Below are 14,560 nucleotides of genomic sequence, written 5' to 3'. Positions count from 1 at the left end.
TTTAAATTTTGATAGATATCGAGAAACGATTATACATGGTTATACTGTGTCTTGGTGGTGGTGGTGATGGTGGTGGTGTGTGTGTCCTGTGTAATGTTAGATTATAGAGGTTGGAAATAGCCCACCTGATGAAGGGTGCCCGGACAGGGAGGGTGCTCACTTCCACTGACTTGGTATCTCGGGAGCGCCAGAGAGGCTGCTTCCCACGTCTGAGGCTCCTGGTTACCGTGCCGACAAAGGGGAGGTGGCAGTGGACTAGCCAGGATATGGTCTGGGTTTGGGGTGGTTGTGCATGTGTGTGTCTGTGTGTGCTCACTAGCTAGGCTCCATGCTGCCTCCACCTCTCAGAGAGACTGAGGCTCTTGCCGAAGGTGGTGGGGAGCAGGGCTATACTGGTGCACCCTGTGTGTTTGACAGGCTCTGGGCATGGAGGGATCCTGAAGTCACGTGTGATGATAATGGTGGTAGGAGGTATGGGAGAAACTTGTAAAAGGATTATTTTAGAGTCTGGTGAGAGGCTTTTCACACCAGAACGGGTTCTGGTGAGCTTCAATTCCTGGCTGAGTGTGTGCCACGTTCCCTCGCACGATCTTCTGCCTTAACTGGCTGAAGAATTAAAGAAGACAATTTGAGACGACTTGTTCTCCAAAGCCCCTGCTTTCCTAGTCCCTTCTTCTGCATGCTCTCTACTCTTTCACTACCATTTTACTGGGATTCCTTGTGTGAGCTCCCATGTCAGGCCCTGCTCGTGGAGTTAGGTGGAAGTGGGTTAAGGGTACTGTTTCCAGTGTAAATGATGTCCCAGTCAGCTTTCCCACATGGTACAGGTGATGTGCACTGTCTGTGTATTAATCAGCTCAGGCTTCTATACCATGGAATACCATGGACTGGGTGGCTTAAACAACAGAAATTAGTTTTCACAGTTCTGGAGGCTTGAAGTCCAAGACCAAGTTGCTGTCAGGATTGGTTCTTGGTGAGTCCTTTCTCCTTGGCTTGCGGATAGCTGCCTTCTTGCTGTGTCCTCACACCGCCTTCTCTCTGGGTACACTCCTGGTGTCTCTTCTTCTTCTCTATAAGGACATCAGAGTTGTTGGGTTAGGGCCCCACCCATATGGCCTTAATTGACCTTAATTGCCTCTTTAGAGACCTTATTTCCTAGGACAGTCACATCGGTGGTTATGAATTTTGGAGGGGGACACAATTCAGTTCCTAAGGGTCTGAAATAATAAAGTTGGTAAAAAGTGAATTTTCCTCTTGAATTACACTTTGGAATGGAAGTTACTTTTTTCAGGACTCTGCTTTGGGGTCAGTGTTCTTCTCAATTGACACTTTCTATGGGTAGTCTTATCTCTACACTGGTATCTCAGTTGTTGTGTTTGTGTAGAGGTATCCCCTTTGGGTACTATATATGGTCCTGAAAATATATCTAAAACCTGGGTTAAAAGTAGATATGGAGATTCCTCTTTTGATGATCAGGACCAACCCTCTTTCTGAAAGCACCTGAAAAGATGGACAAACTGAGAAAACATCTCTGGTTGAAAGCATTGTACAGCTATCTCTCAATGCTGAGACCTACCAGGCCAGGATATGTGTGAGAAAAGAGGGCTTGGGTGGTGACTTTTACATTTGACTCTGTTTTCAGTTCCATACGGGCACCTGAAAAGCTGAGCCTTGCATTTGATAGCCTTGGGCTAGGAAGACAGGAATTGGAGTTCTAAAGAGAGGGTGGGTATAGTGAGCCCCTCTTTTTGGGTTGGGACCCCAAAGATGTAGAGGTGAGGGGGAGGCAAAAGAAGACAAACTCTAAAGTGGAATGAAGATGTGAGATGGTAGAAATCATGTTGCTTCTCAGCTTTCTCCACAGCCAGATTAGGAGTCTGTGTGATCAGTGGCCACTTGTTATATTTGCTTTCCAACTTCAGAACTTCATTTCTGTGGTGCTTTCCCGTTCTTTTTGTCCTTAAAAACCTTTTCTTTGCTGTGGTTTTAGTGGGGCTACAGGAGAGAGCAAAAATAGCATTTGTGTATAATCCTTGCCCTTTACCTGGAAGCTCTCTCACCACTGTCCTTCAGGAATGATGGGCCCTGGAGAAAGGCAAGTGTTTCAGAGAATGGCCCTGGACCCACACCTTGTTCCGTGGATGGTGCCAAGGAATTGTTTACAAAGTTCGAGGTTGGAAGTGACTTAAGGTGACCTAGCTTGATTCCTTGTTCCTAGGCTGATAGAGCTCCTTTCGTCACCCTTGGAGATGGCTCTTGAACTTCCATTTCTGGCAATAATAGTGAACAAAACAGTTGAAAAACCTCTTCATACAAGACACATAGAAATGCTGGATAAAGTATAACAAATATCCTTTTTACTTTTTTTTTTTTTTTGCGGTATGCGGGCCTCTCACTGTTGTGGCCTCTCCCGTTGCGGAGCACAGGCTCCGGACGTGCAGGCTCAGCGGCCATGGCTCACAGGCCCAGCCGCTCCGCGGTATGTGGGATCTTCCCGGACCGGGGCACGAACCCGTGTCCCCTGCATCGGCAGGCAGACTCTCAACCACTGCGCCACCAGGGAAGCCCCAAATATCCTTTTTAAATGTATATGCATGATTGCATGTATAACAAAGTAAGGGACAAGCAAGAGTGGGCTGGAAGCTAGAGCTGTACCGCTTCACTGGTTAAAGCTGCTTTTTCCTGGGGGACTTTGCCTCTCTCCATAATTTAGAGATGTGGGTTTAGTAGTAGTGTGTGAGGCACAGGAGATAAGATGTGGAATTGAGACTGAGGCTCTCAACATGATAAGACTTCCACAGCATTATTCATTCAGTGAAAGTATGGACTAGAGGGAACATTCTTTTGCTGATAAAGGGAATAGATAATAAAATTGTTGGTTGGTGGGGGGTGGGTAGTTTCACTTGAGAATTTGTAACCATAGATCTGTGCTTCCATGAGCTTGGAGTTGGAGTATATACCATCTGTGTTTCCTGGGAGTTAAGTAATTAAAGTGATTCCAGATTGGTAATGTCCTAGAGAATTTGGCAGAATTTGGCAGAAGCAAAAATATAAATTATCTCTGGAAGTTTGCCCCCTCAAACTTGGCTTCACTTTTTATTCCTACAGAAAAGGCCCCCACTGAACACAAGCGTATCCAAAAACAGAATCCAAAATTCCAAAACACACAGGGAAACAAGATACCATGAGTGAAATCATCAAAAGTAACAAGTGGCAGAAATAGATGTTCAGGAAGTTAAATTATGGAATTAGAAGTGAGGGATTTGGAAGTATGACAAAGAACAGAAGTATCAAAATTGACCAAGAAGGTTTTTTAAAAAATAAAACTTCTAGGGACTTTCCTGGTGGCGCAGTGGATAGGAATCTGCCAGCCAGTGCAGGGGACCTGGGTTCAATCCCTGTCCGGGAAGATCCCACATTTTACGGAGCAACTAAGCCTGTGAGCCACAACTACTGAGCCTGCGTGCCACAACTACTGAAGCCTGTGTGCCCTAGAGCCTGTGCTCTGCAGCAAGAGAAGCCACCACAGTGAGAAGCCTGCACACTGCAAAGAAGAGTAGCCCCCACTCGCCACACGCACAGCAATGGAGACCCAATGCAGCCAGAAAAAAAATATAGAGAACTTCTAGAAATAAAAAAATAGATTAATTGAATTTATAAATTAAATAGAACTAAACAGCAGATTAGACCCAGCTAAAGAGAAAATTAATGAATTGGAAGTTATCTGGAATTATCTGTAATGGTGCTTAGACACAGAATTGAAAATTGTGAAAGCAGAGTTAAGAGACTGGGAATGGTCTGATACTTGTAATAGGAATTTCAGAATGATAGAGTAGGGAGATGGCAATATTCAAATTGATAAAAGCCAAGAATTTTTCAGGATTGATGAAAGACATGAATCATCAGATTAAAAGCATATTCTTCCAAGCAGTACAAAGAAATTTAAACAGGGACTTAGACACATAGCTCATAGTGAAACTGCAAGAAGCAGATCTAAGAAAGCAGCCAGAGGGAAAAGATAGAGTATGTACAAAGTTAAACTAATAGTAGACGTTTCAGCAATAATGATGGAAGCCAGAAGACAGTGGAATAATATTTTCAAAATGCTGAGAGAAAATAACTCAACCTAAAAGTTTATGTTCTTCTAAACTGTCAGTGAGGAAAAAGAACAAACTAACATTTTCAGAAAGATGAACAAAGGCTTCTGTACCAAAAGATCTTTACTGAAGGAAGATGTTCGTCTGGAAGGACAGTGGTCCTAGAAGGAAGAGTGGAGCTCTTCCTTCTAGGAAGGGTGAGCAGACAAGCTGGAGAATGTATGGACTAATAAGAAAATGCTGGGCTTCCCTGGTGGCGCAGTGGTTAAGAATCTGCCTGCCAATGCAGGGGACACGGGTTCGAGCCCTGGTCTGGGAAGATCCTACATGCCACAGAGCAACTAAGCCTGTGCGCCGCAACTACTGAGCCTGCGCTCTAGAGCCCGCGAGCCACAACTACTGAGCCTGTGTACCACAACTACTGAAGCCCGCACGCCTAGAGCCCGTGCTCTGCAACAAGAGAAGCCACCACAGTGAGAAGCCCGTGCATTGCAACGAAGAGTAGCCCCCGCTCACTGCAACCAGAGAAAAGCCTGCTCGCAGCAACAGAGACTCAATGCAGCCAAAAATAAAATTAAATTAAATTAAAAAAAAAAAAAGAAAATGCTGACTTTATAAAACACAGATAATATCTGCTTTGGGAGGCGGATAAGAAGAACAACTGATTAAATGTGGAACACAGATATTATGTTAAACTAATTTAATGTAAGTTGGAAGGAGGTAATTGGAGTTAGAACAATTAAGTTCTAATGAGGGATGGAAGAGATGTTGATTAACTTCAGGCTTTTAGCATAAATGTACATATTAAACTTAAAGGCTAGCTTATAATAGGATAGAAATAGGGTACATTACTTCCAGACCAGAAGTGGCTGAAATAATGGAATTTAAAAAGATAATCCAAGGTGGTAGCAGTAGAGAAAAAACAAATTTAAACATAGTGGTAATCATAAATGTAACAGGAGTCAATTCTAGGATCAAAGACAGTGTTAGATTGAGTTGGGATAAAAAAAGATACAGAAAGATTTAAAATAAAAGTTGGAAAAAGATAAACTGGGAAAATACTACAAGAAATGTCATATAGCTATGCTAGTGTCACATAAAGTAGACTTTCTGGCAAAGAGCAAACAAATAAATGAAGGGGGTTACTATGTAGGAAGAAAAGTTTTATTGGAATCTGTAAAAACTTTCTATAACCCAAAGGAAAAGCAGGCCAGCAGAAAAATGGGAATGGGTGCGAACAGGCAGTTCTCAGAAGGGGCTGATGAACACAAACATGATCACTCTCACAAGCAGTCAGGAAATGTGGATCAAAACCATGATGTACGATTTCACCCTGACCAGGTGAGCACATATCGGGCTGACGGTGTGGCTCAGGGGGGCTGGAGTCTGTTGGGCACATAAATTGGTACATCCACTTGGGAGAACAGTGTGACTGTATCCAGTGAGTTGGAGATGCTCATCCTTATGTCCCATATCTCTAACGTGTGGCTGTATTTCCTAGAGAAATGCACGCTCATGGGCACCAGAAAACATGCAAAAGCGGATTCAGGAGGGTTCACAGAGGCAGTGCTTAAGTCAGTAAATGTTGTAAATGACCTAAAGGTCCAACAGGAGGATGGACACTTAGTTTGTGGTCAGGCCATACAGGGGACTGTTCTGTAGCACTGAGAATAAAGGCGTCACAGAGCATGTAAAGGGCATGTACTCTAGAGCCAGGCTGCCTGGTTTCAAAACCTGGTTTTGACACTTAATAAGTAACTTGGGTAGAGTTATCCTCTTGTGTGAAAGAAGTTCAAAGAAACGTAGGCACGTTTAGGATTCTTTTCTGCCTCTTGTATGTATGTGCCATTCCACCCTTGCGTGTCCACACACACGTGTGTGTGTGTGTGTGTGTGTGTGTCTGTCTGTCTGTCTCTCTCGTGCTCTAGCCCTCCCCTTCGCCCACCCCCTCACCTCCATTTAGGTTCCCTTGATTCCCGCCCCCCGCCATGGGCCATCCTCACTCTGGTCGTGGGAAGGTGGTGAAGATGCTCCTGTGTGGATTGGGGGAGGTGGAGGCATAAACTTGGATACAGACACTGTGGCAGGGAGCCCTCACCTTCAGGACCCTTGGCTCCTCTGGAGGAACCTGCGGGGACAGCAGGTGCTCAGCTGACGGCTGGGCCCCCTGAGGGGGCAGGGCTGGGGAGCCTGAAGCAGGGCCTCCCGGGAAGAAAGCCTGGCCGCTGTGTGTGTGGGGGGCTGCCCCTCCTCTCTGGGCAGACCTGGGTGCTGGACCACGAGGGAGAAGGCTAGGCTCGCCTTGCGCGGCCCCCTCTCGGGCGTGGCGGCTCCTGGGGGGGTGCGCTGGTGCAAGGGGCCTGAGGTGGACGTGGTGGCGGCTGGCACCGCATTCTCACCACTCTACAGTGTAGGTGGGCTGTGCCCACAGGGAGGCGGGGGCTGCCGAGGGGCCTCCAGGAGCCAGGGGCAGGGTGCAGTGGCCCACTGGCTACTGGGGTCCGCGCTACCTCTGAGAGTTGTTGGCTGAGCTAGATGCACCCCAAGGCCAGAGCTCGGGGGACCCCAGGGGAGGCGTGTCCCCTCTAGCTCCAAACCCTCCCACCAAGGCTCTGCCTCACCTCTTCATCCCTCTTCCTCTCCCTGCTGGATTTTCCCCTTGTCTCCCCAGTGCAAGTCGGGTACATCCAAAGTCAGCTGGCCTGGGAAATAGACCTCAAGTGTCAAAGCCCATCATTTAGGTTCATCCCGCTCCTGGAATGTGGGTTCTGAGTAGAATCTGCATATATTCTTTCTTTTGGTGGTGGTGCGTGTCCAGGAGCGGGGTTTCTCTGTTCTCCCTGGACTGGGGGCTAAGGGAGCACTGGGGGCATCTTTCTCCCGAGGTGTAGGCCCCTGGGAACATAAGGGCTGCCTGCTGGGGACACTGACGCTTGTATACCTGCTTCCTTTGGAGGCTGCCGGTTGGGTTGGCTGGTGGTCAGGGGTAGAGTGAGCCCCTTGCCCAGGCGTCTGGGGGGAGGTTCCCCACAGGGCTCTGAGGCAGCACGTGAGAGGGATGGGCGAGTGGGCTGGGATCGGGGAGCCTCCTCTGCAGGGGGCCCCGGCTCTGTGAGTGTGGGCAGGAACCCTGTGTCTGTTAAAAGGCGGAGGCAGCCTTGTGGTTGGAGTGTTGCCAGAGGCTATAAATAGCTGAGTGTGTGCAGAAGCGGAGTGCCAGGGAGGAGGGGGAATCCCTCTCCAGCTGGCAGCAGAGCCTGGGTGTGGTGAGGGGGGGCATGGAGTCTCCCAGTCTCCCCTGGTCCCCCTGGGGCTCTGAATGCAAAGCTCTTTCAGGTTGGGTATGCACACTCCCAGCCTGACAGGGCAGGGAGCTTGTGCTGTGATGAAATGGCATAGGCAGCAGGGCGTGTCAGGCTCTAATGTAACAGCCAATGTGCCAGGCATTGTGCTAACCAGCATTAAAATGCATTAACTCATCTCGCTCTTGGAACAGCCAAGGAAGTAGGTTCTGTTATCATCCCCTTTTCATGAGTGGGGAAACGGAGGCACGGGGTGGCTGGATCACTTGCCAGTAAGCATCAGAACCAGGACTTGAATGGGGTCATGGGCACCTTTTGTTTCCAGTAGGAGGATCTTGTCAGGTGGGGGTCCAGTGTCATCCTGAACCCTTGGGTCCTACCTGGAGCCTTGAGATTTGGACTTCCCAGCCCTGACCACCTGGGTCCTGGCCACACGGTAGTGGCCAGAGGGGTCTCTGCCTGATCAGCAGCTTGGAGAGAGGAGCTGGGCCAGCCTTGGGCCATTGCTGATGTCTGCTGGCCTCTCTTGTTCGGGCTCCTTGCCTTATACAGGGGGTGGGGGCTTGTCTGAGTGGAGATGGAAGCTCCCCTGAGGACCCTAGGGCTTGGGCTGCAGGCTGAGGCCACCCCTCCTGTTTTCCCCTCCCTTCAGAATTCTGCTGTAGCCAGGAGATAACTCTGTCCTTCTGTCCTTCTGTCTGGTCCTTCCTTCCTTCATACATCCATCCATCTATCCGGTCTGTGTCTGGAACTGGTTCTAGTACTCAAGACAGTCAAGGCTTCTGCAGTTAAAGCATCAGCTTTGCAGTCCTGTGGGGGAAGCCTGACATTTAAAAAGCACTTGTCAAGCACATTTGTAATGATTTGTCTCTTTCTTTCTTTTTTTAAAAATTATTTCTTTTTAAAATTTTTGTCTGTGTTGGGTCTTCGTTGCTGCGTGTGGGCTCTCTCTAGCTGCGGTGAGCAGGGGCCACTCTTCGTTGTGCTGTGCGGGCTTCTCATCACGGTGGTCTCTCCCGTTGGGGAGCATGGTCTCCAGGTGCACAGGCTTCAGCAGTTGTGGCTCGTGGGCTCTAGAGCGCAGGCTCAGTTGTTGTGGCACACAGGCTTAGTTGCTCAGCAGCATGTGGGATCTTCCCTGACCAGGGATCAAACCCATGTCCCCTGCATTGGCAGGCGGAATCCCAACCACTGCGCCACCAGCGAAGTCCCTGTTTTGTTTCTCACATGAGTGTTCATTATGTTATTTTCTCTGGGGAGTTATCTTTGGTTACATTATTTTTACACTTCTTGAATGTCTGAAATAATCCTTTAAACAACAACAGGCAATTAGTCAAGGGTGATAAATTAGGTGATGGAGGAAGCACAAAGGCCTGTGGAAGTAGAGAGAGAAGAGCCAAAATATAAAGGAGAAAGTTGTGAGCGTCTTGCAGCCAGAGGTGATAACTTGTGCTAAGCCCAGCAGCCCAGCTTGGGGGTCTGCCCCACAGGTCAGGTCTCCTGGGACCCCTACTAGAATTGCTGCTGTGGATGCAGTGGGCCCCCTGAGCCCTGTGGACTGGGGGCTTTGCAGAGCACAGCCACCGAATGCGCTGCGGGTGGTCAGGAGCCTGGGGGCATTGTCGGCGTCAGCTTCGGCCCTGCGGCTGGTGCTCACTTGGCCTTTGGTCTCCGAGGTCCACCCCATCCCCTCAGCCCTGTTTCTCACTAGTGGAGCTGCTCTGAGACAAGGCAGAGACAGCGGCAGGAACCTGCCCTTCTAGTTTCTCAGACATGGTCCCAGAGGTCTGCATCAGAACCACCCGAGACAGAGGGGGTTGGTTAAAGACATAGATCCAAGGATTTCCCTAGTGGCGCAGTGGTTAAGACTCCGCGCTCCCAATGCAGGGGGCCCAGGTTCGATCCTTGGTCAGGGAACTAGATCCCACATGCATGTCGCAACTAAGAGTTCTCATGCCACAGCTGAGGAGGCTGCCTGCCGCAACTAAGACCTGGCACAACCAAATAAATAAATTAAATGAATAAAATAAAAAAAAAAACGTAGATCCTGCCCCCACTCCAAATGGATGGGTCTGGGCAGGGCCCAGGAATATGCATTCTTTAAAAAAATTATTTGGTTGGGCAGGGTCTTAGTTGCGGCAGGCAGGCTCCTTAGTTGCAGCACATGGGCTCCTTAGTTGTGGCATGTGAACTCTTGGTTGCGGCATGCATGTGGGATCTTGTTCCCTGACCAGGGATCGAACCAGGGCCCCCTGCACTGGGAGTGCGGAGTCTTAGCCACTGAGCCACCAGGGACATCCCAGGGATATGTATTTTTAGCACCACCCTCCCGCCCCACCCGGATGACACAGTGATTCTGACCGTGCCCTGGGGTTTTGAGGCCCCCTCCGTTCATTGCTGTTGCTGCAGGGAAGCAGCCCCCCTCCCACCCAGGAGGCCCCCACTGTGCATCTGGCTGTTAGTCTGGCCCCCTGCCTCCCTCGTGGGCCTGGGGCTACTCGGCAGCAGCTCTCTCCCCCGGCACAGGTTCCGGTCGCGGGGAGGCCGAGACGCGGGAGTGCATCTACTACAACGCCAACTGGGAGCTAGAGCGCACCAACCAGAGCGGCCTGGAGCGCTGCGAGGGCGAGCAGGACAAGCGGCTGCACTGCTACGCCTCCTGGCGCAACAGCTCAGGCACCATCGAGCTCGTCAAGAAGGGCTGCTGGCTGGACGATTTCAACTGCTACGACAGGTGCCAGTGCCCCTGGGGCTGGGTGTCTGGAGCCGAGGCGGGGACACACGGGCTCTCGTGGCAGCCTGGGCGAGCAGGGGTGGTGCTGGGTCCCTGCCCCTGTTGCGAGGTCCCCAGGAGGGCTCTGGGTGCATGCCCACCCTCTGTTGTCCCTCCTGACCCTGGGTCCCGCTTTAGGAGAAGTGGGCTCACACTCCCCCTGCCCTCCGCCTGGTTCCCTGTGGGGTTCTTTGTGGGGAGGGGTTTCGCTGGGCCGCCCTGGGGAGGCTGTCCCTCACCTGAGGAGCGGATGGGAAACTGTTCCTCCAGGCAGGAGTGCGTGGCCACCGAGGAGAACCCCCAGGTGTACTTCTGCTGCTGCGAAGGCAACTTCTGCAACGAGCGCTTCACCCACCTGCCCGAGGCGGGCGGCCCGGAAGGTGAGGGGGGGAGCGATGTGGGCCGGCCTTGGCCCCCCACCGAACGCTCAGCTCCTCTGTGGGGTGGGGAGTAGCCACAGGGCTCTTTGGTCTGGCCCTGGAGGTGTGCGGGTAGGCGGGCTGTGTGACGCCGGGCTCCGTGTATCCCCCAGTCACGTACGAGCCACCCCCGACAGCCCCTACCCTGCTCACTGTGCTGGCCTACTCGCTGCTGCCCATCGGGGGCCTCTCCCTCATTGTCCTGCTGGCCTTCTGGATGTACCGGCATCGCAAGCCCCCCTATGGCCACGTGGACATCCATGAGGTGAGATGGGGTTGGCTTGGGGCCGGGCAGGGTAGACGTGGGGAGGCCAAGCCAGATCCTGTTAAGCCCTCGATCCCCCCAGGATCCTGGACCTCCACCCCCATCCCCTCTGGTGGGCCTGAAGCCACTGCAGCTGCTGGAGATCAAGGCTCGGGGGCGCTTTGGCTGTGTTTGGAAGGCACAGCTCATGAATGACTTCGTGGCTGTCAAGATCTTCCCACTCCAGGTGCGTGTGTGCCTGCGGGGCCCAAGCTCTCTGCCCCAGGGCAGTCCATGTCCTGTACAGCTGGGATGAGAGAGGAGTGGGCCCCATTGGGGATGGTGACGTTCACCGTGGGCCTAGGGTAGGGCTTCGCAAAACTTTGATTTGCAAAACCTCAATCCAGTCTGGTTTTCAGGGTTTTGTTTTGCCATCAGGTTCTGCTTAGGGGCCCTAGACACCAGGCTACCCCGAGCAGTTGCCTGGGACACTGGGCAAAGCCAGGCCTGCTCTGCTTCTCACTGATTGGGTGGTCCTGGGCTCCTCACTTCTGTCTCTGGACCTCAGTGGCCCCCTTTGTAAATCAGGTGCTGGCCTTGGTGATCTCAGGGGTCACTGTTGGTCTGGGGTCCTGGGCCTGGCTCTGTCCTGCTCCACCTCCCTTACAGAAGCTGAGGTTGGGGTTAGTGGGCAGCTGCAGGGTGGCATGGCTGCGGTGAGGTTCAGCCGCATCCCTGCCTCAGGACAAGCAGTCATGGCAGAGTGAACGGGAGATCTTCAGCACACCTGGCATGAAGCATGAGAATCTGCTGCAGTTCATTGCCGCCGAGAAGCGAGGCTCAAACCTGGAGGTGGAGCTGTGGCTCATCACGGCCTTCCATGACAAGGTGAGCACACCCTGTGGACCCTACTCCCACGGGAGGTGACCGTGGGTCCCACTGGCCTTCCCCTGAGGTCGCCCGTCATGGGTGTGGACATGAGGGTCTGCAATAAGAACCCCTCGCCCTGGGATCAGTTCTTACGAATGGGAGTAGTGACTTCATGATTATCACTCTCTGACGACTCCCCCTTCCCAGCCCCTCCTGGCCTCATGAATTCCAGCATCCGGGGGTCGGGGGTGGGAAGCCCAGCCGATGGCCCATGGAGATGGCCCTCCAGGGGCTGGGCTGGATCCTGTCCTCCTGTGCCGAGTCTGTGCTGTCCCCTCTAGGGCTCCCTCACGGATTACCTCAAGGGGAACATCATCACATGGAACGAACTGTGTCACGTGGCAGAGACAATGTCAAGAGGCCTCTCATACCTACACGAGGATGTGCCCTGGTGCCGTGGCGAGGGCCACAAACCGTCTATTGCCCACAGGTACCTGGGTTAGCAGTTGCCCTCTCTGCGCTTGACCTGGAGCTGCAGAGAGGGTTGGAGGGTGAGAGCAGGGCCTGGGGGTCTCAGTTTCATAAACGTGGTTAGCTGCTCTGTGGTGTGTCAGAGGCAACCGCACAAAACCCTTTGCCGACCTGACTCTTCCCCTGCTTTCTGCCTGCGTCCCCTGCAGGCTGTGGCCTCGCAAGTCAGTTCTCTGGTGCCCTCCAGTGGCCGCAGGAGGAAGTGCCGACTGCTGACTAACTTTGGAGAGTTGATGTAGCAGGTCTCAAACTTTTTGGTTAGGATCCCTTTACACTCCTGTGGGTTATGGCTGTTGATATTTGCTGTATTAGAGCACACATATTCCATTAACTGTCAGAATGATGACATGTGTGTGTAGCCTCTGGAAAACTCTATACTCTTGGGAGAATGAGCTTAAAAAAAGGCAAATAACGGATTATTATGAAAAGAATGCTGACCTTGCAGATCCCCTGAAACAGTCTCAGGGATTCACTGGGGTCCTTGGATGGTGCTTTGAGAGCCACTGTGCCACCTCCTCACCACAGTGGCAGGCACTGCTCTAAGCACTTAGAAACACCAAGTCATTTAAGCCTCATTACTGCCCTGTGAGATAGGTACTGTTTTTCTCTGCCTGTCTTACAGGTGAAGGAACAGTGGCGCAGAGAAGTAGACCTAGTGTAGTGTGGTTCTGTGGCTGTGAGGTAGGGAGTGAGCCTCGAATTCCAGGGTTCAAAGCTGAAGGGCCCCGATGGTAATAACATTAATGACATAGGAGGTTGACTGTATGAAATTGCCATTGTTGTAGGTCAAAAACGGTTGAATGTCGACTCTTCCATATGGTTCCACCTAACGGTAGTGCATAGTAAGTGTGCCAGGGGTGTCCCTAAACATTCGTCCATCGGTTTAGCCCTCACGGCAAGGCTGAGACAGGCGCGGGGAGATTGAGGACCTGCTAGGGAGGGGCCAGGCTGAATGCAACCTCAGCCCCCGCTCCGCTGCTCCCGTAGCGGCTCGAGCCTCGGGGGCCTGCTCGGAACCCAGACCAGTTCACTGAAACTTCTCTTTTCACTCACATCCCAAATAGTGTAAATTCTTCCCAGGAAACTCACATCCCTGGCTGCTATGCCCCCTCCTCAAGCCCGCTGAGAATGTGAGGGCTGGCCTTCGATGCTGGGCACCGGGCTGGGGTCAGTGTTGCCGCTCTGGTGGGAGTGCAGTTCTGGACTCTCACACCAGTGGAGGGAGGCGTCCTAAAGCTGCCTGCCCGTGTGGCTTCATGGAACTCCACCCTGGCGCAGACCCTGCTCCCCACGGGTGGGATGGCCTGGCCTGGGGTCTCTGGGAATCAAGGTGGGAAGCCAGGAGGAGGGTCAGTTGGACCACATGTTCGACTCTGTCTCAGTCCATTGTCTCCACAGGGACTTTAAGAGCAAGAATGTATTGCTGAAGAGTGACCTCACGGCCGTGCTGGCTGACTTTGGCCTGGCTGTTCGGTTTGAGCCAGGGAAACCTCCGGGGGACACTCATGGGCAGGTGACGAGCCTCAGGGGGTGCGAGACGTGGGGGCACGGGTGGATGCTGCCCTTCTGGTGCTCAGCTGGGAGGGGGCAGGGGTTGCCCCGCGAGCTCAGAGCTGTCTGAGAACTCCAGGAGCAATGCTCTCTTTCACCCATGGGGAGAGCGAGGCCTGGAGGGTGGTGTGGTTTCCCAGGCCAGCCAGTGAGAAACAGATTTCCCTTCCTCTTTCAGTTGTAATTATTAAACAAGATAAAAATAAGATAAATAAGAGCATAGTAAGAATCCAAACCAGAAACCTAGAAAAAGTAACCTAAGGTTAAGCCTAAGCAAATCATCCTAAAACAACGGCTATTACTATTTTTAAGTATTCTCCCCCTTCTGCTTTTGGCGTGCGTCTCAGTGAAGTACACATCATCTGTGTAGCCCCTCGTGGAGCTGATGGAGGCAGCAGTTCATGGTAGATTACTGCTGTCTCGAATGACACTTTACAGTCGTCATTACTTCATGACCCCGGGGCCCCCCGGGGATGTGGTGCGTCAGGGACGGCCGTCATTGTTGATGGCCCTGCTGTGCACACGGCTGTAGCTCCTGTGTCCAGCTGTGAGTGCATTTGTGCGTGGTTGGTGACCGCACACCCTCCCCTGTCCCCGTGCAGGTGGGCACACGGCGGTACATGGCCCCTGAGGTGCTCGAGGGAGCCATCAACTTCCAGAGAGACGCCTTTTTGCGCATCGACATGTATGCCATGGGCCTGGTGCTGTGGGAGCTCGTGTCCCGCTGCAAAGCTGCCGATGGTGAGCGGGACGGGAGCCCTGAGCATTCTGGG

At 52.1% G+C, this 14,560-nt stretch overlaps 1 protein-coding gene across 2 annotated transcripts in view; it reads left to right on the top strand.

Annotated features, from left to right (window-relative positions):
• The window catches only part of ACVR2B (activin A receptor type 2B), a 29,581-nt gene that overhangs the window by 8,692 nt on the left and 6,329 nt on the right, over positions 1–14,560 (top strand). For both annotated transcript variants that reach the window (XM_004277900.3, XM_033402112.2), the window contains exons 2-9: positions 9,926–10,133; positions 10,443–10,552; positions 10,705–10,856; positions 10,939–11,082; positions 11,580–11,723; positions 12,047–12,195; positions 13,635–13,749; positions 14,390–14,528. In XM_004277900.3, the coding sequence (XP_004277948.1) occupies positions 9,926–10,133; positions 10,443–10,552; positions 10,705–10,856; positions 10,939–11,082; positions 11,580–11,723; positions 12,047–12,195; positions 13,635–13,749; positions 14,390–14,528 (1,161 nt within the window). The remainder of the gene's footprint in view (positions 1–9,925; positions 10,134–10,442; positions 10,553–10,704; positions 10,857–10,938; positions 11,083–11,579; positions 11,724–12,046; positions 12,196–13,634; positions 13,750–14,389; positions 14,529–14,560) is intronic.

This window comes from Orcinus orca, chromosome 10 (assembly GCF_937001465.1).
Source record: "Orcinus orca chromosome 10, mOrcOrc1.1, whole genome shotgun sequence".
NCBI lineage: Eukaryota > Metazoa > Chordata > Mammalia > Artiodactyla > Delphinidae > Orcinus > Orcinus orca.
The sequence above is the reverse complement of the archived record's forward strand: the minus strand, read 5'-3'. Positions and strand labels throughout refer to the sequence as shown.